Source organism: Mobula birostris, chromosome 9, assembly GCF_030028105.1.
Source record: "Mobula birostris isolate sMobBir1 chromosome 9, sMobBir1.hap1, whole genome shotgun sequence".
NCBI lineage: Eukaryota > Metazoa > Chordata > Chondrichthyes > Myliobatiformes > Myliobatidae > Mobula > Mobula birostris.
Window position 1 is genome coordinate 98,842,598 of NC_092378.1, and position 26,534 is coordinate 98,869,131.

General features: G+C 39.2%; 1 protein-coding gene across 3 annotated transcripts in view; it reads right to left on the reverse strand.

The window, feature by feature from the left end:
- Positions 1–26,534, reverse strand: part of lmf1 (lipase maturation factor 1) — a 523,997-nt gene that overhangs the window by 50,667 nt on the left and 446,796 nt on the right. For all 3 annotated transcript variants that reach the window (XM_072268434.1, XM_072268435.1, XM_072268436.1), the window contains one exon: positions 23,836–24,019. In XM_072268434.1, coding sequence (XP_072124535.1) covers positions 23,836–24,019 — 184 coding nt within the window. The remainder of the gene's footprint in view (positions 1–23,835; positions 24,020–26,534) is intronic.

Consider the following 26,534-nt stretch of genomic DNA (forward strand, 5'->3'; position numbering starts at 1 on the left):
CATTTCAGTAAGATCCCCCCCAATCTTCTAAGTTCCAGCGAGTATAAACATAAGTGTGCTCTTCATAAGAGTGAAATTTTTGTAATAATTTTTAGCTAGAAATGCTGAAAGGACAGGCCTATGATACCGAGGGGTGGCTCCTTGAGTAAACTGTCCAAATCATTTGGTGGAATGTCTCATTATCAAAACTCACTAACAAGTACCAAGACCTCGCATGTTTGGCAGTGAGAGGGCCCTCCTGGTCAGATCCCTCTTGTATAGTTGAATATAGTGGGTGTGGAAAAGGATGCAAGGGTCCTTGTCTCTGTTCGTCACATGCAACTGCGCAACAGAAGACTCCCTGATCTACAAGATGTTCCCAGGGACAGGAACACAGACAAATGTCAAGCACTGCTGTTAGATTTTCACTGGAGATCTTGGATTGGTGGGCACCACAGGTACTCCAGTGTGGTCTGGATGGAGATGATTGTGTTATAATTGAAATTATAAATGATATGAATCATAGAAGACTGTAGTATTGTAATAGTGTGATTTCATATTCACTAAACAAACCTCCTTTGAAAAGGAAATAAAGAAGGACTATCAACAGTGAAAGATGCTTTTTGTCTGCCTAAAACATGTTGGTCTTTCTGCATAGTAAATATCTGTAAGGGGATGCTGTCGACTGTTACATTCCAAGTTGCAAGACTACATGCTGAACTTCGCACTGAAGTATGGTTCAACTAATGCCATGGCTTTGTGGGGAAGGAGATATGCAGGGGCATGAGTCTGGAGGGGAAGCCCCTAAGACAATGAAAGGGCATTTCTTCCCAGGAAGCTATGAGTGGCAATGATGCTGTAGTTTTTAAGAAAATTACCAAATATGTTGACTAAATGACACTAAGAATGTAAAGAGTTTTACTTACACAAACAAGGGCTATGGGTAACCCTAGTAATTTCTAAGGTAGAGACATGTTCGGCACAACCTTGTGGGGCGAAGGGCCTGTATTGTGCTGTAGGTTTTCTATATTTCTATGTTTCTAAGAGAAAATCTGCAGATGCTGGAAATCCAAGAGTTTTACACTTTTTTCTTATGGATAAAGATTATTAATGAAACAAAAATCTTGGCCATTTCCTGATTTGACCAAGCATCAATAGGCCTTGTCTTCTGCCAATACAATTTAATTAGCCCATGTGGTATCCAAGACCAATTAAGAACTCTGGATACAGCAAAACCTATGGGCTCAGACAATATGCTGGATGTACTGATGAAGGTACTGCACATAGGCCAAGCTATCCTAGTGCAGTTATCACACTGGGTTCAGTTGGAATATTATCCTATGTATTAATATGAAAGATGGAGTAATCCCTCCAGGTAGTTATGGTCACCCAGTAAAATGATAAAAAGGGTTATGAAATGGCAAATAATCAACAAATGAAACCAAGTTTGAGTTTCACAAGTCCACATCACAGCCTTGGCCCAAATACTGATAACAAGGTGAATTACAGAGGTGAAACCAAGTGAGTGCCTTTCACTTGAAGCAAAATTTGACAGTGTAGCAACAAGGAGCCCTGCTAAAACTGATGTCAACAGGAATCACAGGGAACACCTCCAGTGACAGAATCCTAGCTCACACATTCTGTAGATGTTTCAAAACAGAAAATGCTAGAAACATTCAACAGACTACACATGAGGAGAGATGTAAGCATGGCTTCTCTCTCTACTGATGATGTCAGACCATTCTGCGCTTTTCAATTTTCTGCTTTTATTTAACATCTGCAAAGAACATCTCCATGAAACGACAGTTTTCCATCTTCTCTTGATGTAGAACTTTGTATCCTAGGGGACTCCAACGACACTCAAAAAGCCACATGACTGAAACTCCATCCATCTCCAGCAACCAACACAGCGCTGTGGTACGTCTACAAATGCACTGCAGTTACTCATTAAGCATTGTCTGACTGCACTTCACAAACCTAGAACAGTATGCTTATACCTATGCTGAGAATGCTGGTAGCAAACTTCTCACCTCTTCCTAAACCAGAGATACACCATCCTGCATGGGAAAAACTGTCTATCTTTCATAGACATTCTGACAATACAAAGCTTAACTATTTCCATCCTATAGAGAGTGTGTCTGTTTGTAACTGAGTGAGTGGCCTGTGTGGCTGTATTCTCAGATGAAAGTAAATTTAACTGGCAAAACCTGGCGTATATCCTGAAGCTCCTTGCCAAAAACATCATGGAAGGACTGCATCAATCAAGGCCTTGCCTCAGTCTCACCAGCTCAAGTACAATTGGGCATAGGAAGTAGCTTTACCAGTGCCGTTCATACTCTATGAATAAATGAATGAAGAAAAAGACAGATTAGTTATGCTGACCAGCTATCCCAGGCTACAGTAAATGTTTTGTTAAAAAAAAGTTAAAGTTTCTTTTCACCCAAAACGCCAGCTCCACAGGATGCTCAGAGATTCTCAGTTGAATGGAGATATCTATGGCCAATGCTGTCACAACTTCAAAGTAAGGATCAAGGATTTCCTTTATTTACCATATACAGTTATACACATATTAGGAATTTACTTCGGTGTATTAGTCTGACGTGCAACAAAAAAGAATGTTCAACAATTATAAGAATTGCAAGAATAAAGAATGATATAAAAATAAACAAAGGAATAAATGTACATATATACATAAATACCATCATGTATTTATGAAAAAAACAGCATTATAAAAAGTGGATTAAAATGTTTACAGTGTAATGCAATGACTGAGGTAACAAATAGAGCGGGTGATGTCTTACTATAATGGTTGATCGGATTAACCGCTTGGGAAAGAAAGCTTTAAGACAGCATGAAGTTTTTGTTTTAATAACCCTATAGCATAAGGACACCAAGAAAGACGTTTGTTCATAAAGTGCCTTCTGCAACATCAGGACATCTCTTCAGTGTTTATAGGCGATGCATTGCTTCTAAAGAGAAGCGGCCTTTGTGATGCAAGACACTTTTTGTCCACTGCAAGCTTTCACATGTGTTAATTAGATTTTTTTCTGAAGTGGTGTTTTTGAGGGATAAATATTAACCAAAGAGAAAATAATGCCTTGGTCTTTACCACCTATCCGACTGCACAGAACTAGAACTACAAAGCACAAACCTCACACACAAGAGTTGACATAGTGAGCTAAGTAAATTATTAAAATATTTAGTAAGCATAATCCGGCACTATTAGCAGAAGTTAGTTAAAATAAAACAGTTTTAGTATAATTATGGGTATTTTTCCATGAGTTACCGAGTGGGAAATGTGTGCGTGTAAGACTCAGCTAAAATGCAGTCAGATGTATGTACACAACAAGTTGGACAATGCACTCTGTGACTCAACTGGAAGTATGTCAGAGACACCTAGTATTTATCAGGAGGAAATATAACTGCTGATAGGCCTTAACTAAAATAAACAGAAACTGCTGAACAAGTGATTCTTTTTTAAACCAACCGTTAATTTACCTGAGCAGAAAATGTGCTTTATTTGTGACAATAAAACAATGGATACACAATAAGCTTTTCTCTTAGGATAATTATGTTTTCAATATATTTTACTGTTCGTGAAGCAGAATTTACATAGCCTGGATTTTGTGGCAGTAATTAATGCAAAATTCAGAGTTACCTTTATTACACTGTGAAACCAGTTGCAAATTCAAAAATTCAAGGCGTGTCTGATTCAATGCAGGAATCTCAAAGCTTCTGCCAGTGATTGAGCTCATCTCTATACCATTTAGAGAATCTTCAAACAAGCAAGAGAAATGACTTGAATTGGTCTGGACATGATTGACTAATCAGTGCCAATGAATTTACACAGAATAAATGTTGCACTTCTTTGCTGATAACAAATATCCTACCCCTAAAAGGCTAACTTTACATATATATTTTGTAATAATCTTATGTAAATATTTCATGTTTGTTGGGAAGCCAGTTTATATGCCTGCTGTCTGTTAAGATTATCTGCATTTGTTTTCCTTCTTGGTCTTCCAACTGTGAGAAGCATTTAATATGATTGGCTGCTCATCTAACCTCATAACATCACAATGTATGCATGTCTGACAGCCATAGTTTTCACAACAGAGATGGGTTTAAATTCCGACCATAAAGCCATAAGATATAGGACTATTCTGCTCTGCCATTCAATCATGACTGTTTTTCTCCATCCCATCCTCCTGCCTTTTCCCCAATAAGGAACATATCAATCTCTGTCTCAAATATATTCAATTATGCCTCTACATCCCTCTGTGGTAATAAACTTGATAAATTCACCACATCCTGACTAAAGAAATTCCCCTTCACCCCAACTTTAAAATCTATGATGGCGCTTCACAGTGACCCCTTCGAGCTCATCTGTAGAAACAGCTTAACTTATACCTTTAATGTCTTTCTTTTCCCTTTTCAAAGTGGATGCGGTTCTTTCAGAGACTGTGACCTAGAGGTACACTCAGATGGGACCCACTCCTGGGGGCTCAGGACTGGCCATTTTTTGAAATCCCAAGTACCAGGCACAGAAGACGAGTGCACCTTCGGGGTTCTGAGGCTTCCCAGCCCTGTAGACGAGTTAATTCTAAGGCAGTGAATCACGGGAGGACGTGGAACATCAGGAATAGTGGATTGGCTATCGGGTGCTCTGTACTCGGTGGATTTCTCTCTCTACCTCTCTCTCCATCTCTCTCTCTGTCTCTCTCCAAAAGAAACAACATAAATAATACTCACAAAAAATAAAAAAGCAATAAATATTGAGAACATGAAATGAAAGTATCCTTGAAACTGAGTCTATACATTGCGGGATCCATTCAGTGATGGAGCAAGTGAATTTCAGTGAAGTTATCCCCTCTGGTTCAGGAGCCTGATGCTTGAGAGGTAATAATTGTTCCTGAACCTGGCAATGTGAGTCCTGAGACTACCTTTTTCCTGATGGCAGCAGCAAGAAGAGAGCTTGACCTGGATAGATGTTGCCTTCCTGTGACAAAGTATCATGCAGATGTGATCAGTGTGGGGAGGGTTTACCTGTGATGGATTGGGCCATATCCACTATTTTTATAGGATCTCCCATTCAAGGGATGGATCAATACTTGGAGCTATGATGTTGTGGCCATTACAGAGACTTGGATGGCTCAGGGGCAGGAATGGCTACTAAGGGTGCTAGGCTTTAGATGTTTCAGAAAGGACAGGGAGGGGGGCAAAAGAGGTGGGGCGTGGCACTGCTGATCAGAGATAGTGTCACAGCTGCAGAAAAGGAGGAAGTCACGGAGGGATTGTCTACTGAGTCTCTGTGGGTGGAAGTTAAAAACAGGAAGGGTCAATAACTCTTCTGGGTGTTTTTTATAGACCACACAATAGTAACAGGGGCATCGAGGAACAGATAAGGAGACAGATTCTGAAATGGTGCAATAATAACAGGGTTGTCGTGATGGGAGATTTTAATTTCCCTAATATTGATTTGCATCTCCCTAGAGCAAGGGGTTTAGATGGGGTGGAGTTTGTTAGGTGTGTTCAGGAAGGTTTTCTGACACAATATGTAGATGAGCCTACAAGAGGAGAGACTGTATTTGATCTGGTATTGGGAAATGAACCAGGTCAGGTGTCAGGTCTCTCAGAGGGAGAGCATTTTGGAGATAGTGATCGCAATTCTATTGCCTTTATCATAGCATTGGAGAGGGATAGGAACAGACAAGTTAGGGAAATGTTTAACTGGGGTGAGGGGAAATAAGAAGCTATCAGGCAGGAACTTGGAAGCATAAATTGGGAACAGATGTTCTCAGGGAAATGGACGGCAAAAATGTGACAAATCTTCAGGGGATATTTGCGTGGCATTCTGCATAGCTGTGTTCCAATGAGACAGGGAAAGGATGGTAGGGTACAGGAATCCTGGTGTACAAAGGTTGTTGAAAATCTAGTCAAGAAGAAAAGAAAAGCTTACAAAAGGTTCAAAAAACTTGATAATGATAGAGATCTACAAAATTATAAGGCTAGCAGAAAGGAGCTTAAGAATGAAAACTAGGAGAGCCAGAAGGGGCCATGAGAAGGTCTTGGCAAGCAGGATTAAGGAAAACCCCAAGGCATTCCACAAGTATGTGACGAGCAAGAGGATAAGACATGAGAGAATAGGGCCAATCAAGTATGACAGTGGAAAAGTGTGTATGAAACCGGAGGGGGTAGCGTTGGTACTTAATGAGTACTTTCCTTCAGTATTCACTATGGAAAAGGATGTTGTAGGGATGACTTACAGCGGACTGAAAAGCAAGTGCATATAGACATTAAGAAAGAGGATGTGCTGGAGCTTTTGGAAAACATCAAGTTGGATAAGTCACTGGGACTGGATGAGATATACCCCAGACTACTGTGGGAGGCAAGGGAGGAGATTGCTGAGCCTCTGGCAGTGATCTTTGCATCATCATTGGGGACGGAAGAGATTCTGGAGGACTGAGGGGTTGCAGATGTTGTTTCCTTATTCAAGAAAGGGAGTAGAGATAGCCCAGGAAAGTGAGTCTTACTTCAGTGATGAAGATCCTGAGAGGCAAGATTTATGAACAATTCGAGAGACATAATATGATTAGGAATAGTCAGCATGGCTTTGTCAAAGCAGGTCGTGCCTTACAAGCCTGAATGAATTTTTTGAGGATGTGACTAAACACATTGATGAAGGTAGAGCAGTAGAGATAGTGTATATTGATTTCAGAAAGGCATTTGATAAGGTATCCCATGCAAGGCTTAGTGAGAAAGTAAGGAGTCATGGGTTCCAAGAGGACCTTGCTTTGTGGATTCAGAATTGGCTTGCCAACAGAAGGCAAAGAGTGGTTGTAGACGGGTCCTATTCTGCATGGAGGTCGGTGACCAGTGGTGTGCCTCAGGGATCTGCTCTGGGACCCCTTCTCTTTGTGATTTTTATAAATGACTTGGATAAGGAAGTGGAAGGATGTTTAGTAAATTTGCTGATGACACAAAGGTTGGGGGTGCTGTGGATAGCGTGGAGGGTTGTCAGAGGTTACAGCAGGACATCGAGCGGATGCAAAACTGGGCTGAGAAGTGGCAGATGGCGTTCAGCCCAGCTAAGTGTGAGGTGGTTCATTTTGGTAGGTCAAATATGATGGCAGAATGTAGTATTAATGGTAAGACTCTTGGCAGTGTGGAGGATCAGAGGGATCTTGGGATCCAAGTCCATAGGACACTCAAAGTTGCTGTGCAAGTTGACTCTGTGGTTAAGAAGGCATATGGTGTATTGGCCTTCATCAATCGTAGATTATGGAAGCCTGTTGGTGGGGGATCGTGGACTAGAGGTCACAGATACTAAATAAAGGGAAAGGAAATTAAGAATGGCATGCAGAAATACCTTTTGATGCAGCACGTGTTTGGAATCTGGAATGCACTGCCTTCAGAAGTGGTGATGGCAGGTTCCATGTGGTTTTCATGAGGATTTTGGATAAATACATGGTGAGAAAAATTTGCAAAGCTACTGGGCAAATGTAGTGAGACCAAGAACTTTCTTCTGACTGAAATCATTCTATGATTCTATTCCCTATTGTATATACCTAAAGTACACTGCTCGAACTGAAGGACCAATAAATGTTAATTAAAATTTGGCAGATTCCATGCTTCGTGATGGGTTTGATGTTCCACTCCACTGGATTACAGTCTGAGTGATGATGATGAAAAGTTAATGTCTGAACACCTTAGTTTAGATTGACAATTAAAGATTACATCAAAGGACAGCTGCTTGAGAAAGTTTTCAGTAAGTGTACTCAAAAGGCTGAAAAATAAACAAAGGTCATAAACACCACTCGTCTTGAAAGCAACAACTTAACCTTCAGTATGAATTCTATAAAATAATCTTAACAACCCACTGCAGATGAGCCTTCTTCCAAAGTTCACATTCAAAATATTTTTGCAAAAGAACATTGCAATCAACCACTAAACAAACGATCAAAGGTGTGGTTGAAATTCCACTGCTGATGCTATGATTTTCCTTTTATCATTAAGCTTATTGGCCAAAGGAATTTTATCCACAAAGTATTCTGTCGTAAAATACAAAACAAAAGTGAAAAATGAACAGAGCATCTGTTTGAAAAAAAAGGATTTGATGAAGACCATTGACTGTTAGTTCAAATACATAATGCTGTCTTTTTTCAGCATCATGCAATTGAGTTGACTTTCTTGGAGTGAAATGCAATGAAATATCTCTCCAACATTCCCCAATGCTAGTCACCCTTGTGCTGTTGTTGGAATTTCCGTATTATTCATGCATGGGTTAATGCCATTGCAGTGCAGTGCTTACTATGAAGTATTGCCTGGAAACAAAGAATATGTTGTCCATGGATACTCCCAGAACAACTATTTTCAGCAGCACAACACTGGAATGGGAACCCTATGAGCCAAGCCTCCTTAATCATATTTCATTCCTCAGAACCCCTTTCCACACTACCTTGATTTGTGTTTCTTTTCCTCCAATCTCACTCTCCATTCCTTGAGGTTCAAGCTTGATATTTCCACACCAAGTTCTTCTGCCCACATTTCCAATCCTGCTGTCACTCCAAGACAGACTCTGATCTCCATAGTAAACCAGCCACAGACTGACACAGATAGGCCTTGGCTGATCTAAATAATCCCTACACTGCACTGCTGGCCATCCTTTGTGCCCATCCAGTCCCAGAAACACATTCCTAAGTGTCTAAGTAGTCAAAGTTCATTCAGTATGCTCAACTGCACAATTGTACCTTAGGTACAATTAAGCTTGTATAGGGATGTCACGTCTGGGGCAGTTGATTGCACCACAGTTCTGCTGTTGTGTGGCTACACTAAAAGTTCCTGGCCCATCTGTACCCCAGCTGAAGGTGGAGCATCCACCTGGACAAACTACACTCATCTCAAGTGACTTATTTGTTGAATTAGAAATAAATCCAATTTCTTGCTAAATGGTTTAATTAACAGATGATGTCATACCTTAGGGGACATAACCTTTTTCACTGCTATAACAATTACTACTTTAAAAAGATCTAGTGATTTCCCAGCATATATATATGATGAATAAACTTCTCCTGGGCTTCCAAGCTGGGTAAAGGCATCACTCTGCCATTTCCATCAGGGATGACGCCTGGACATGTCTAGTCCAGGGGTATTTATATCCCGGTTGTCCATCCCTCCTGATTGGTTAGTCCTCGTCCAATCAGGTTTGCTCTGGCCCACCTTGTCTACAATTGAATTCCAGTTCTTACTTAGAGCAAGAATTTCATCTTTGTTAAATTTTTTTCCTCTAGTTTTATTCCAATGGGTTCCTTCACCAGGCAGTCCAAAAGCACAGTATAGTAGTTTTGTGCCATCAAAGTGAATCCTATGGCCTTTATGAATGCAGTGTTCTGCTACCACCAATTTCTCCGGGTAACCCAAACAGATACAGCACCTGTGCTCCTTGATGAAGTTTTCCACCATGTGTCCCGTTTGGCCAATATATGCTACTCTGCATTCACAGGGAATCCTATAAACGCCAGCCGTCCTGAGTCCCAGGTTATCTTTGACCTGCATAAGCTGTGATTTTAGCTTCCTTACATGTTTGTGGATGGTATTAATCGAGAATTTCTTCAAGATCCTGGTAATCCTTCTAGAAACCGTGGAAATACAGGGAAGACAGGCAGCAGCAACAGGTTCCTCCAGTAGTGTTCGGTTTCCTAGTTCTTCCGTTGGCCCTTTTAAGGACCCAATTGATTTCTTTCACCTTGTAGTCATTCTGTAGGAATATCGTGCATAATTACTATTTATGTAGCACCTTTAATGGGACAAAACTATCTTAAGATCTTACACCTGGCAGTTACGATGAGCAATGTGTAGGAGGTATCAGGGAAGATGACCATAATAAAATAAGAGACAGACTTTGAGAAGTGAAGACACTTAAATTGTAAATTGGTTTATTATTGCAAGATGCTCTGAGGTACAGTGTAAAACTCTGTTTTGCCTGTCATCCATATCGATCATTTCATCAGATCAGTGCACTGAGATAGTACATGGGAAAACAATTATGGAACGTAGAGCATAATGCTATAGACACAAAGTGCAGTGCAGGATGACAAAAAGGTACATGGCTATTACATGTTAGATTGTGAGGTCAAGAGTTCATCATATCATACTAGCAGGTTGTTCAATAGTCTTGTAAAACAGGATAGAGAATAGATTTGGGAGGTAGCTTAGGGTTTTAGTGAATGAACACAATTCCATGTGGAACAATTCCATGAAGAGAGCAAGATTTGTAACTTTATCAGTATGCTATATTGCAGGAGGAAATTGAAAAGTGAGGAGGAAATCACAGACAACCTACCTTATCATTGAATTCCGGAAATGTTTAGCACAGAATGAGACCATATCACCCATTATGTCTACATCAGTTAAAAATGGATTATGTAGGTTAACTGAATTTTTCATTCTTAACAATAAAACCAGAGAAATACACTTCCTGAGGACTACCAAGAAGACTGGTTTTTATTATTTTAACCAATAAAACTTTATATTAGCAATAAATCTCAATTATGCAGGACTTGCATTTTGCTTAAAGACTGCTATATAGGGCTAACTGAACGGACATTGAATCCATGCACACTATCTCACTACTTCTTTTATTTCCTATTCTTTGCACTACTTACTTAATATAACTATTTAAAATACAGTGACTATAAAAATAATCCCCCCCCGAAGTTTTCATGTTTTATTGTTTTACAACATTGAATCACAGTGGATTTAATTTGGCTTTTTTTTTTACAATGATCAACAGAAAAAGACTCTTTCGTGTCAAAGTAAAAATAGATATCTACAGATGATCTAAATTAATTACAAATATAAAACACAAAATAATTAATTGCATAAGTATTCACCCCTTCAAGTCAGTATTTAATAAATGCACCTTTGGCAGCAATTACAGCCCTGAGTCTGAGTGGATAGATCTCTATCAGCTTTGCACATCTGGACACTACAATATTTCCCCATTCTTCTTTACAAAACTACTCAAGCTCTGTCAGATTGCATGGGGATCGTGAGTGAACAGCCCTTTTCAAGTCCAGCCACAAATTTTCAATTCTGACTTGGCCACTCCAGGACATTAATTTGTTGTTATTAAGCCATTCCTGTGTAGCTTTGGCTTTATGCTTGGCCTTTTCTCCTTGGAGTGACGGAGGATGACAGGTGACCTGATAGAGATGTATAAGATGATGAGAGGCATTGATCGTGTGGATAGTCAGGGGCTTTTTCCCAGGGCTGAAAGAGCTAGCATTAGAGGGCACAGTTTTATGGTGCTTGGAAGTAGGTACAGAGGAGATGACAGGAGTAAGTTTTTTACTCAGAGAGTGGTGAGTGCATGGAATGGGCTGCCGGCGACAGTGGCAGAGACGGATACGATAGGGTCTTTTAAGAGACTCCTGAATAGGTACATGGAGCTTAGAAAAATAAAGGGCTATGGGTAACCCTAGGTGATTTCTAAAGTAAGTATGTTTGGCACAGCATCATGGGCCGAAGGGCCTGTATTGTGCTGTATTTTTACTATGTTTCTATGTCATTGTCTTGCTGGAAAACAAATCTTCTCCAAAGTCACAGTTTTTCTTGCAAACTGCATCAGGTTCTCCTCCAGGGTTTCCCTGTATTTTACCCTCTACCTTCACAAGCCTTCCAGGGCTTGCTGCAGTGAAGCATCCCTACAACATGATCCAGCAACCACCATGCTTCACTGTAAGGATAGTGTGTTTTTAATGATGCGTGGTGCTTGGCTTATGCCAAACATTGCATTTAGTCTGATGGCCAAAAAGCTCAATTTTGGTTTCAACCTTCTTCCAGCTGACTTCAGAGTTTTTCACATGCTTTCTGGCAAACTCTAGCTGAGATTTAATGTGAGTCTTTTTCAACAGTGGCTTTCTCTTCGCCACTCTTCCATAAAGTGGCAACTGGTGAAGCACCCAGGCAACAGTTGTTGTAAGTGCAGACTCTCCCATCTCAGCCACTGAAACTTGTAACCCCACCAGAGTTGTCACAGGTCTCTTAGTGGTTTCCCTTACAAGTCACCTTCTTGCATGGTCACTCATTTTTTGAGGATGGCCTGCTCTTGGCAGATTTACAGTTGTGCCATACAGTTGGACCTTCCAATACAGGTGTATTTTTACTACAATCAATTGAAACATCTTGACAGCACACAGGTCTCCAAAAACAGATCACTATTTAACTAATTATGTGACTTCTAAAACCAATTGGCTGTATCAGTGATGACTTAGTATGTCATATTAAAGGGGGGGGGGCTGAATACTTATGCAATCAATTATTTTGTGTTTTATATTTGTTATTAATTTGGATCACTTTGTAGAGATCTGTTTCCACTTTAACACAAAAGAGTCTTTTTCATTGATCTGTATCAAAAAAGCCAAATTAAATCCACTGTGATTCAATGCTGTTAAACAATAAAACATGACAACTTCCAGGAGAGGTGATAATAAACCAACTAGAATTTTTTTTAAAATGACAATTGAAAAATTCATTCTCTTAGAATAGAATAGAAGAGAATTTCATTGTCATTGCTCAAGACAACAAGATTGTGGTGCTACTCAAATCCAAGCAAAAACAGATATTTACAATGTATGTGGTACGGCTTAATTTTAAAAAAACTCCCAAATTTACATGCAACAAGTGACTTTCATAGTCCATAACACTCAAAGGCCATTGGCAAGCCAGGGTGTGGCACTATTCAGTTGCACAACAACCCCAGGAAGAAGACGTTTTTCTGTCTTACTGTCTTGGCCAAGATGTTTCTGTAACTCCTATCAGGTGGCAGGAGATTGAACAGCCAGTGTCCAGAATGGGTTGGGTCTTTAATGATGTTACGCCGTTGGTACTGAGAGCTGTGGATTGTCTCCAGGTCCAGTAGTTGAGTCCCAATAATGTGCAAAGCCATCCTAATTACCTGTTGGAGTGCTTTGTGATCTGTCTTGCTGCAGATAGAGTACCACATCTTGGGAATTGGGTATGACAGTTGCTGCTTTGAAGCATGTCGAAACCATAGCCTGGGACAGTGAGTGGTTGTAAATACCCGTCAGAGCTTCCTCCAGCTGGTCAGCGGAGTTTCTGAAAAACTCATCCAGGTACGCCATTGGATCAAATGTAGAGGATCATGCTGCTCTACATTATGGAGTACATGCTCACTTCATGTACATTCAGTGCTCCTCCATCTGATATTAAGGTCCTCATCAGTTGTTCCTTGTAGTCCTTATCAAAGCAAGCAAAGAATTAGTTTAGCCCTTCAGCTTGTTTGGTCTCACCATAAGCAGAGCAGGAGAGCTTTCCAATGCAATCTGAGGTAGATCTGATGACTTCCCAAACACATCGAGAATCAGTGGCATTATAGAAACATGTCTCAATCTGTATTTTATGTCAATATTTGGCGGCCTTGATGTCTTTCTTACGATCCGATCTGACCTCACTGTATGCTTTGACATCACTGGATCTGAAAGCTTTGAGCAGGTTCCATACCTCGTTGTTCATCGGGTTTGTGAATACCTGGATGTTTTTGGTTCTGATGACATTGTCTACACAAAGCTCGATGCAATGCATAACATGCCAATCTTTTTGGAAGTGTTACGTCACTGTACCAAGTTGAAATGAATTATGAGCACTCCCTCCAAAATGTTTTTCTATTGCAACTCTCATTTACTTGTCCACATTTAAACCCTGAAACTAAGTCCAGTAAATTTAAAAAGATCTCCTCAGAAGATTCAGCAACACTGCTCCACCTAGTACTGTTAATACCCCGGTTCGTTATGGTATTCCAACTATAATTTTTGTTTGTTTTTAGACACTTGTTCACATTTTGAGCTTCTATTTCCGTGTTTAAAGATGATTATACATTCCTACCCATGTGAGATTTTTTTTGTTCTTCATTCCCATAGATCATCCATTGATCTTCTGACATATCTTACGCTGTTTCCCAACAAGTGAACCACTCTAGGAGGAAAATTACATTTCTTCGGCAGCTAGGCTCAGAAAGGGTTTCACTGGTACAGACACTGGCATAGAACATTTTGGATTATTCTACATAACTTTTTAATGTTTTTTATATTTGTAAATAGGTTTATTATTGTTACATGTACTGAGGTACAGTGAAAAACTTTTTGTTTGCCTTCCATACAGATTATTTCATCCCATTACTGCATTGAGGTAGTACAAGGGAAATAATTACAGAATGCAAAATGTATAGTTACAGTAGTTAGCACAGTACAGTGTATCAGACAATAAGGTACAAGGTATAAGGTAGATTGTGAAGTCAAGAGTCCATCTTATCATACTACAGGAACGTTCAATAGTCTTACAATGGGGTAGAAAATATTCCTGAGCCTTGCTGAATGTGCTTTTAGGCTTTTATATCTTCTAAAACAAGAGAAAATCTGCAGATGCTGAAAATCAACCAACACACACAAAACGTTGGAGGAACTCAGCAGGCCAGGCAGCATCTATGGAAAAAGTAAACAGTCATCATTTTGGGCTGAGGCCCTTCATCAGGACTCGAAAAAAAGGTGAGAAATCAGAGTAAGAAGGTGGGGGGAGGAGAGGAAGAAGTACAAGGTAGTGGGTGATAGGTGAAACCAGGAGAGGAGGAGGGGTGAAATAAAGAGCCGAGAAGTCGATCGGTGAAAGAGATAAAGAGCTGGAGAAGGAGGAATCTGATAGGAGAGGACAAAAGGCCATGGAAGAAAGGGATGTGGGAGGAGCACCGGAAGGAGATGATAGGCAGGTAAGGAGATAAGGTGAGAGACGGAAATGAGAATAGGGAATGGTGGGGGGGGGGAGCGGGGTGCAATTATCAGAAGTTCAAGAAATCGTTGTTCATGCCATCAGGTTGGAGGTTACTGAGACAGGACATGTGGTGTTGCTCCTCCAGCCCTTATGTGGTCTCATCGCAGCAGTAGAGGAGGCCATGGACTGACATGTCGGAATGGGAATGAGAAGTAGAATTGAAATGGGTGGCCACTGAGACTTTTAAAGTTAAAGTTAAAGTCTGTCCCGAGCCTTGTGACCCATCAGGCCGGTGCTTATGCCAGTGGCGTGAAGCGACTGAGAGTACAAGACTCCCCCCCCACCCCCCGATAGGACGCCAGTCTATCCCAAGGTTAACCCCCAGCATTTGCTGGTACCCATTTTCAGCTGGGTGGACTGGAGCAGTGTGTGGTTAAGTGCCTTGCTCAGAGACACAACAAGCTGCCTTAGCCAAGACTCGAACCCACGACCTTCAGATCATGAGCCCAACGCCGTAACTGCGCGCCACACACTGGGACCTTTACCATTTCATTAATCAGGGCCCTAGCTCTACTCAGAGCTCTACTTCCTTAGACCAGCTGTTTCATAGAAGCAACTTTTGTATTCAACATGTTTAATATAGTGTATTAAGTTTTCTTTCAAACCAGAAAAAGAGGAAAAGCATTACTAGATGGTCCCGTTGAAGGGCTCTGGCCCAAAACGATGAAAGTTTATTCTTCTCCATACGTGCTGCTTGACTTGCTGCTGAAACCTTCCAGCAGCATTTTGTGTGTGTTACATGTGGAGGAGTCCCTGTGGTTGTCAATTACACCAGGAACCTATGCTAGAAAGCATTACATATTCTTGACAACCATTCTGCAGTGAGTACCCCATATCCACAGACAAGGATTAAAGGGAATGACAAGAGGTCTTAAAGAATGAAAATGAAACATAGAGAAAGGGCAGAAACAGGAACAGGAAAAATAAAATAAAGATAATGCAGACCAGTAGCAAGAAATAAAAACTGCTGAGCAGTTACAGATGAGCAATCACATCCAAGATATTAGTCTTGAAGTTTTCTTGAACTAATAAACAAGAACATGCTATGGTAGAGAATAGGACTCTTCTTGATGTTGAAATACTTTCTCTGGAGCAACAGAAACAAAGTACTGTGACCATAATGTACTGTATATCACGTGCCGTACTTAAAACAATCTTTAAGTTCAAGTTCAATTGTCATTCAACCATTCACATGAATACAACCAAATGAAACAGCATTCCTCTGGGGCCAAGCTGTAAAACACAGAACCAACAGTGATACACAGCACATATAATTAAGATATCAGATAAACAGTTATAAAAAGATAATATTGTCCAAGTTCTTGAGTGCCATGGCCTGTAAAATGATGGGGCATTGGATTTTGCCCTGAAGCCGTGTTTTGGCAAAAACAAGCACCTCAACGCACTAATGCAGCCAAGAAAGACGCAATCCAACTTATCTTCCACCAACACTGTTCCCTCTAAACTGTGCAGGTGCATGGCTATGCAGTAACTGAAATGCTCCAGCGCACGTCAACTTTGTCACTGCACAGTTGCAATTTTCTTTTATATAACGTTTTGTTAAAGTGCCAAGCATTTTTCAGGCAGTGTAAAAATCTCCTGCTCGGAGCAATGATTGGTCCACGCAGCTTTATAAAATAAATTAAGGGGAACGTTGTCAAGTGAAAACTGGAGAGCAGCACCACCGAGAGGGACCAGCACCGAATGGAGGAGCCAGCGCTGATAGGAGGGGCCAGTGCTGATTGGAGGAACCAGCACCAATGAGAGGGGCCAATGCCAATGCCCAGTCTCTAGTGTCTCTTCCCCTAGGCAGCTGCAACTTAGTCTGGTCCAAATAGCAACCAAGGCCAAGCAGCTCCCCTGCCATTCCAATTTGCATACAGCTGCCTAAATTCAGATTATTTCACAGGGGCAGCTTGGTTACTTTCCAGAAATGAACAAATGGATGAGCTAACCAAGATCCTTTTAAATGTATTTAGTTTTTTTTCTGCATTACTGGAACTATTCACACTTACTGCCAACTCCTAACTGCTTTAGAGAAGGTGATCATGAGCTGTCTTCTTCAACCGCTACCTTTGACCTAGCAACAAAGAAGGAAAGGCACTATATTACAATTCAGGATGGTGTGTGATTTAGAGGGATAACTGAGGTGGTGATATTCTCATAAGTCTAAAACTCATGACCTTTTGAATGGTAGCAGTCATGGTTTTGGGAGGTTCTAACGAAGCAGCACAGGTAAGTACTGGCAGTGGAGTTTGCAGATGCTTTATGTGCTTATAAACTGCACTACAACTTCAGTAGCACCAGCACACAGCACTTCACATTTAGGGACAGCCAGTCTTTTTCCCAGCATGCCCTTCTCAAATCCTCATTAAAGAGGGATTGATCCCATAGCGTATATATTGGAACAGTACGCTTACTGATGTGATGGTGTATTTAGCTGGTACTGATGGTCCACAGAAGCTCATGAGTGTGAAGTTTGCAACTGCCAGAGAAGTTGAACATTGACAGGGAAATAAAACAGAAAGTTCCAGAAATTTTCATGAAAGATAATCAACTTGAAGCATTAACCCTCGTTTCTCACTCCCCACAGATATTACTCGACCTGATGAAGTTTTCCTGAATACATCTAGCATCTACAGTTTTTGCATTTGTGTACCAAAGAATCAATTGAGACTATTTATATACAAGTCACAATCATGCTAACATAGAAAAAGAAGTTACAAATTGTTTTAATTAGAACAGGCCTCAATGGATCTCAGTGGAGCAAAGGGACAAATAATTAAAAACATGTTTTGGATTTGTATTTTTGAACAAAAGTAAAAGAAAAAAATCTGAGGTATTTAATGTAATGTCAGGAAGATGCTATTAAAAAAATTCCCATAGCTGAGGAGCACAGAACTTCAGTTTGATGTGAAGCTCATCAAATCTTTTGCAAGCTGAACTTGAGCAGGCCGTTTCACACCGACTGGCTCATGTGTGAAGCAAAATCCCATCAACAAATAGACTTGTGGTGGTACAAGTGATTTAAAGTGGATCTCTAAGAACTATGCTAATCACTCAGAAAAAAAATCTGCAGCTTCAAGTATCTCAATCATTCAACACAGGGTTTGTTCTAACATTCCATCAATATGTGCAAGGAGAGTTTCATCTTAAGTAATAGAGGTTACATGGCTAGGAAGATAATATTGTACCAAAGGAGGAGTGTCATCAGGATGATGAGCAAAAGGCAGGCTTTAACCTCAAAGAATTCAAAGGTTGGGTAGGAAGCAAGTACAGAATCAGCTGAGAGATTTGGCATGGATAGTATGGATGTCAGACCTTCTGGTCATATCTGCCTGTGAACATGGACAACTATGTAGAACTAATGGTTTTGGGGTATGTTGCCACATGCTTTGAGAAGTTTATTTAGCTGAGATGAGTAGTGCAGATCAGCCTTGGAAGGACCATTTTATGATCAGATGGAGGGCTATAATTTGGAAAGTCAACGCAGCAATGCAGAAATAGGAATCAAAAGAAATGGCCCGAAAAGGAGTGAAGATTTCACACAGAAAAGAAACACCAAATAAAGGGAAATTTAAACTGCAAATTACCATTTCCTCAATACCCTTCATAAACTTAGCATTAACATACTAAATTCATTTAGCACTTAACATTATTGTAACATTGGGAAATGTCACAATCAACTTGGATGCAGTAATTGGTTAACTAACTAATTAAATCACTTCTGAAATCAAGAAAGAATATTCCTTCAATTACCTCAGGACTCCCAGGCATTTTAAGGGTATGAGGTACAAGAGGAAGTTGGACAAATTTGGTTTGCTTTCTCTGCAGCATCAGAGAATGACAGGAGACATTTTATAGAAGTTTATAAAATTATGAGTGGTATAAATAGGGTAAGGAATAAGAATCTTTATTCCAGTGTAGAACTGTTAAATACTAGAGGACATTTATATAAGGTGAGGGGGGAAAGTTAAGGGAATTTTTTTTTACATAAAATGACTAAAATGCACTGTCAGGTGTACTGGCAGAAGCAAATATGATAGTGGTGCTTAGGAGACTTTTTGATATGTAGTTACAAGACTACATAGGCAGTCTACACAGGGAATGGAGTGGTATGGATCAGATGGAGGCAGCGAAATTTAGATTAATTTGGCATTTAACACAGACATTGTGGCCTTAAGGGCTTGTTCCCCTGTGTATTGCTTGGTTTTACACTATATTTTATTTTTGTTTAAGTCAAAGAAGAGCATTAGGGCAAGGGAGAGGTTGAAGCCTAACCAAAGTATTAGTGTTATTAAAATGTTATATGTAGGGAATAAGTACAAATTGTTTAAAATCATTTGCAATTCTAAAAGTAAACTTAAACTTGCAAAGAAATATCAATGATGCTTTAATCATTACTCACCTTGGATTATTTTATTAAAACAATAAAACAAGTGACTTGCAAGGCAGATTCTAAGGCAATCACTCAGCATGTTCTTCTATACGAATAGCAGCTGGTTAGAGCAAAGATTTGTAAACCAATTTCCAATGCAGCTGCTAAAAATGACCAGTCAGGTGCCAAGCAGAGTTTAAAGAAAGACACTCTCTGATTTTGAGGAAGTGAAAGAATTATTTCCTCCCCTTGTGTACTACCCAGATTCCTACACTTTGCCAGGTATGCACCAGCATATACACCCATCAGTTGTTCAAAATTACATGAAGTTACCATTACCAAACTGGCAGAGGGTATATTAAAGCATTCAAAAGAATCTCGAGTGAAAGTCAAAAATGTTATCCAAAGGATTTTTCTTGTTATTACAGAGGTATTGTTCTCACTCTAGTGAAATGTTCCAGGACTACCCACATTAGAAGATTTGCTCATTTTTCCCTTCTTGATGAGATTATTCATGATGAGATTGCTCACTGCCGTCACAGAGATTGCTTCCTCCCCTGCAGAGACTCTCACTCCCTCGTAGAGATTGCTCATTTCCCCCACAAAGATCATTCACTCCTTCCACAGTGATAACTTACCTCACACAGCTATTACTCAAAATCTCTACAATGTGATTACTCATTCCCTCTGCTGACCAATTATTCACTCCCTCTACAATGAGGTTATTCCAGCTTCCTTCAGCATCCATTTAATTTAATTTAATCATGAACACCACTTTATGTTCCAACTTTCTGTTTCAACCTGCCAGCAGATGCCTGGTTAATTTCAATTCGCAGCATGACATTCCATTACATTTGAAATGCTGATTGTTGCTTGATTAAATTTGAACCCCAGAATAATTTAAAATTTTTCATCTGTCAGAGATTAGATTTTAATCTACCAATTAATTTTTTGGTTAAATTTCAGCATATCATCCTGTCAAATAGGGTTTAATTAAATGCAAATCTGTCAAGTAATCTTTAATGAAATTCCAACTAATTTAACTATGTTTGGTTAAATCCATACCAACTGGCTAAATCTGATTAAATTTAAACTTAGAAATTAACACTTAGTTTATTTTCAATTTGATGACAGATGTTTGGTTATATTCTAAGCTGTTGACTGATGTTTGATAATATCTCACCCAATCAACTGATATTTGGTTAAGTCCCAACCTGTTCACAGATATTTGGTTGAATTTCAAACTGCTGACTGATGTTGGGTTAACTGCGCAACACCACTCCCCACCCCCCATTGATATTTGGTTAAATTAAAACTTCTTGACTGACATTTGATTGAACTTCAACCACCTGACACACTTTTGACTAAATTCAAAACTCCTGACTAAAATTTGGTTAAATTCCAGCCTACTGACTGACAGTGATTAAATCCTAACCTACCAATGAACTTGTCCTTACATCCAACCTGTGGAGTGAAGTCTGATCAAATCGCATCCAACGGACTGATGCTTGTATGAATTACAATCAGCAGATTGAAATGGGGTAAATTTCCATGTACTTTTGGTTAATTTACAACCTGTTGACTTACCCTTGGTTAAAGTCCAATCCACCAACTAACCTTTGGTAAAATTTCCACCTGCCAATTGATGTTTAATTAATTATCAATCTGTTAATGCATGATTGGTTCAACTACAATCTGTTGCATCATGCTTAAGTGAATTCCAGCTGACATCCGGCTAAATCCCATCCTCTGAGTGTAATTTATTTAAGTTCATCCCACTGACTGCCATTTGGTTAAATCCAGCCTTTCAGTTGATGCGTGGTCAAATTCCAAATTCTTTACTGATACTTGCTTAAATGTTGTTAACTAACACCTGATTAAATTATGTCAACTGATGTTTGGTTACATTCTCAAATGTGAATGATATTTGCCAACTGGCATTTCATTCAAAGCCAACACGGCAATACATTTAGTTAAGTTCCAGTCTTCCAAACGGAAGCAGATGAAGTTCTAATCTGCTAACCACTATTTCATTAAATTCCAGCTTACCTACTGATATTGCTAATAGCAACCTACCATGGGACACTTAAATTCCAAACATCTGACTTATAGTCAGTTAAATTCTAACCTCATGAGTGGTATTTAGTTAAAATCTAGATTTCCAAATAACAATTGGTTGAACTCCAATCTGTTTGCTGACATTTGGTAAAATTCCAACCTTCGACCTGATGTTTGGTTAATTTCTATTCTGTCTACTGAGGTCTGGTTAAATACCAATCTACCAGCTGACATTTAATTCAATCTCCCAGATTGCACTTGATTAACTTTCAGCCTGTGCTGATTAATATACGATGAACTTCCTTGTTCTGATTATGGAAGTACTTTATTCTAATGCTAAGATTCTGCTGTTATTATTTTCCTGTAATTTATAACACTACTCACCTCTTAATAATTCAGGATGGTGGGGTGGAGATACATCTCTAGCAAAGGAGATGTAAGGTGGTCCTTCCCTCCGCTAGCCTGCAGGTCACCCTTGGGCAAGGTGTAGCACCTGTTTAGCCCCCCCCCCCAAATCATGTGAATCCATGGGAGCAGTACTAGATGGTAGTATGAGCACCTAGTTCACATCACAAGTCTTGGATATGTGACCACTGATGCCAGGCAGACAATCCCTGAACAGCATTGATAATAGCTGAGTTACCCATCTTGTAAAGATCCTGCCCAGAAGAAGGCAATTGTAAACCACTTCTGCAGAAAAATTTGGCAAGAACAATCATGGTCATGAGACCATGATTGCCTACAGCATATGACACAGCACGTAATAATGATGATGATTAATTCAGAACCTCATAAATTTTCATCAGTATGACTTGCTGAGAACTTAAAAAACAGTAATTACACATTTACCAGTGTTTTTTTATGGAATTTTGCTCAAAGATATTGATTCTGGGTTTTTGATTTACGAATCTATCTATATAATTACTATATAACAAATAGCATGCAAGACTCTGCTCACAGGAATACACTGTACTAAAATGCCCAGAATGTATTTTCATTAATTTACGACCGTTTGCTGAATGAAATCTTCCAAGAGTGCACCCCTTTGCTAAACAAAAGAAAAGTTGTACATGAAGTTTAAACATACAGTGAATTCTGGTTAATTTGGGACACACTGGGACCGGTTCATTTTGGCCCAATTATGTGGCTGCTCTAATTAGCTGAAGTTTCATGAAAATAGTTTAAAAGGTATAAAAAAGACAAACTACCATTTAACTGAGTAACAAATTATGTACTTTGTTACCAAAGTTAACATTCAAGATCACTGTCAATACCCTCGAGTTCTTCGTAGTTCCTAACCTGTTGAAGTAGTGAAATCATTTAATTTTCACTCCCGGGCGTTCCGGCATTTCCAAGTCTGAATGCTTGAAACCACAGTGAGGAAAACAGCTCTGAATTGCCTTACTATTTATTTCTTGCCCACTATCAGTAACAAAAATCATTGCTTTTGAACACAAATACACGCAACTGAAGCATTTAGAAACTGTTCGCTCTAAGAACAGTATGGTATCTAGTGGCCACATAATGTTCACACAACTGACACTACTTAGAAAATGTTCGACAACAGTCTCCTGCCCCAATTAAGTGTTATATTGTCCTAAATAAATGAAGGCAATTCCAGCTATTTTCTCAATTTGTTTTTGTTCTTTATCAGTTGTCCCAAATAAGTGATTAACCAATGGCCCAATTAACTGGAATCCACTGTACTAATATATTAACTTTTCATAAAGAAGCTAACATTTCAATTTTCCCTTGGCTGAGTGATAGACACAATTTTCTATCTCCATTTGCACCCAAATAAAAAAACACTGCAGATGCTGGAAGTCTGAAATAAAAACAAATATTGATGACAAAGGATCTTGGACTTGAAATGTTAGCATGGCTTCTCTTTCCACACATACTGCCTGTCCTGCTGAGTGCTTCTCTTTTTTATTCCATTCTCATTTACTTCAATCTACATGAAATTTGTTTTAAAGCACATAATTTCATTTTGCTATTTTTGCAGTGTACTTTATTTTTAGCATCTCCTCCAGTGTAGGAATTACAATAAATCTTGCCATCTTGTTAACTTACTCAGTTATACAGATGTGGACATTCTGTCAAAGCAAAGCATTTGTTGGCCATTCTGCTTTGCCCTCAAGAAGACAGTGCTGAGCAGTCTTCTTGTATCAGTGCAGTTCTTCTGGTGAGGTGCTATACTAGATGTGTTAGGATTAAGACCCAGCATCATCAATAAAGGAACAGCAGGGCTAGATGAGTACACTGCTTTATATGCTTCTATAAAGACTGCAGTTCTGAGATTTTGAAGACAAACATAGTGGACATCACATCAAGATGCAACATCTTGCACTTATACTGTCACTTCACATTGTTTTCTCTATTTACCTGTTCATTCAGCATAACTATGGAGCATGGTCCTTGTATTCTATTAAACGACTTAAACTTTTACAGATAATCTAAAGTTGACGATAAATGAAGTGCTTGCCTGGAATAAAGCAAACCATATTAGCCAGTCCAGACAAAACTAGTATGGACTAACAATGTAAGAAGTTAGTATTGATGAAAAATAAAACACTTGCCTGGAATGCAGCAAACCACATTAGCCAGTCGAGACGGTAATGGTATGGACTAATAATACATGGTCTCCGCTTTAGATCGCCAGGTTTACACTTGAATTCATATTCCTCCCACAAGGCACTGGGATTTTTTGGATCCACATTCATTGTTCCCTGAATTATGACCTCAGTCCGTTCCTTTGTAATACTGAGCAAATAAAAATACAATAGAAAATTTACAAAATACATTTTTTCTCTATGCTTGAAACATCCAAGTTGTAAAGTTATCACCTTTAAAATATATTTTGTATCTAATTTACAGCCCAGAAACAAACCATTTTATTCAGATGATCTCAATGCTTCACGTGAGACTCATCTTATCAAATAACATTCAATTCGGTTTCTTTTTTGTATATGCATCAGTTTTCCTTAAATGCCTCAATGCCATTTGTCTTGACTACGACTTGTAGGGCGATCATCTTTTCAAAATAGAGGGCACATTCAAATACAAACAAAAAGAAGCTTAGAAAGTGATGTGAGAAAGATAGCAGTGCTTTGGATGGGGTTTTACAGATCCTCGTGACACACTTGTCACCCTGCTCCGTTTGCTGTCTTTGACAGTACAATAAGCAGTATTAAAAAGGTATGTCAGTGTATAACCAAGTCCGAAGAAACAGGAGGAAAAAACAGTGATAAACTGGCCATAAACCATTATAAAAGACTGCTCAGGAAAAAATGAAAATAATAAATCTACAATGGCATCAAAACGAAGCATTAAATTTATGTCATAAATGAAATGAGGGGCCAGATAGTCTACTCCTGTTCCTGTTTCTTGTGGTCTTAGTTTTAAATAATCTTGAATTGACAGCTGTACTCATAGTCATGGCAGTGGACAGCATCATCAAGACTGAATAATGTAAGCTTTAACATAAATCTTCAAATGTTAAGAAACCTGAGTCAAAATGCCACATTAAAAACTAATTTATGATTATGTCACAACCGCTGCTCCCCTAGGAGACACAGTTAATCTTAATGGTGACTGTGGAAGATAAAAGAATAAATGTACAACATTGGATACTGAAAACCTATCTGCAGAAAGCTCTGAATCTTCCCATTTTTGCTCAGTTTAAAAAACAGATAATATAAAAATCATTTATTTCCTTTTCTCTTTGGATAAAAATTCAGGTGTACTAGAACACGCTCAGACATTCTTGTGTAGATTTTGTAAATAAATGTTGTGCTAAGTTCCCATAACAAATATGTATGATTTATCTTTTTTAATAGTGACTTCTTGGGGCTGGAAGGGTTAAGTTATTCCCAGTGAATAAAAATCCTGCAGTCAGGCAGTGCAGTTCATTAACATATAAGGTTTGTTCTAATTCCAGGACACTAAATGTTCAAAAGAACTAAGTTCTTTATCATCACTTGAACTATGCAAAATTCAACATACATCACAAATGTCACTTCTTCCTACAGGGCAGACATTTCATTCAACATAAATTTCAAATGCACGTCATCAATTATTCAAAAAAATAGTAACAAAGATTATCCCTGCTCTGAACTTCTATATTAATGATTCCTGCTGTGTAATGAATTGCTTAAATCTCCAGATTGTTTCTGGACTCTTGCTCAGCATCGGTTGACAGTATCAAGTACTCCCAGGTGTCACTGAGCAAACATTTGTTGACTATGTGTCAGCAACAATGAATTATGGGGTAAATGGCCTGAATATAATTACGCCAGTTAACAACCTGACAACTTAGTTTGTATTTATATAACATAATCTAACATTTAAGAAGTCTTGAAACTTCTATTTGGCCAACCATACCTATGCTTAATCTTTGATAAAAAATGTCCAATCTAATACACCATAATACTTAAAATTTACTTCTGAATAGCACTTGTCTTTTGAAATAGCCAATGAATTTTGTTTCAATTTTTTTTCACACAGAGTGGTGAGTATATGAAACTAGCTGCCAGATGGAGTGGTCAAGGCTTCAGTAGTATTATTTAAGAAGCACTTGGATAGGTACATGGAGGGGAGGGCATTTAGGGCAAAGGGCCAGTATCCATGCTGTACTACACTATAATCTAAACCTTGATAGCAATATAATTCATGGTGATCTACATGATAAAGTATTTTGCATGCCAATGGTAGTGAGTAATGTAGTATATTTAATATTTCAGAAATATTTGAGTAATATTACAAATACAGTCGGCCCTCCTTATCCGTGAGGGATTGGTTCCAGGACCCCTCGCAGATACCAAAAAATGCGGATGCTTAAGTCCCTTATTCAACCTGTCTCAATGCAGTGGACATTAGGACCCGGCGGCACAGCTCTGAATCCGCAGTGTTTCTGTTCATGAAAATAACCACGATCGCGATTTAAAATAAAGTGGAAATAATAAAGCAATCGGAAAGAGGTGAAAAGCCATCGGTTATTGGAAAAGCGTTAGGCTACAGTCGGCCAACAATTGGAACAATTTTAAAGGATAAAGTGAGAAAGGCCCTGCCCTGATAAAAGCTACAATTATTACTAAGCAACGCAGTGGTTTAATTATTGGGTTTTGAGGTTTTGGGCTTTTGATCCCCCACATCAACCCGGCACGGATGGAGAGCACACTCGGCAGCTGTCTGTCACTGGATCGAACTCGGGAACTTCTGTTCCCGAGCCTGGCGCTGAAACATATGTTTCTTAGTGTTTTATATGCATTGAAAGGTA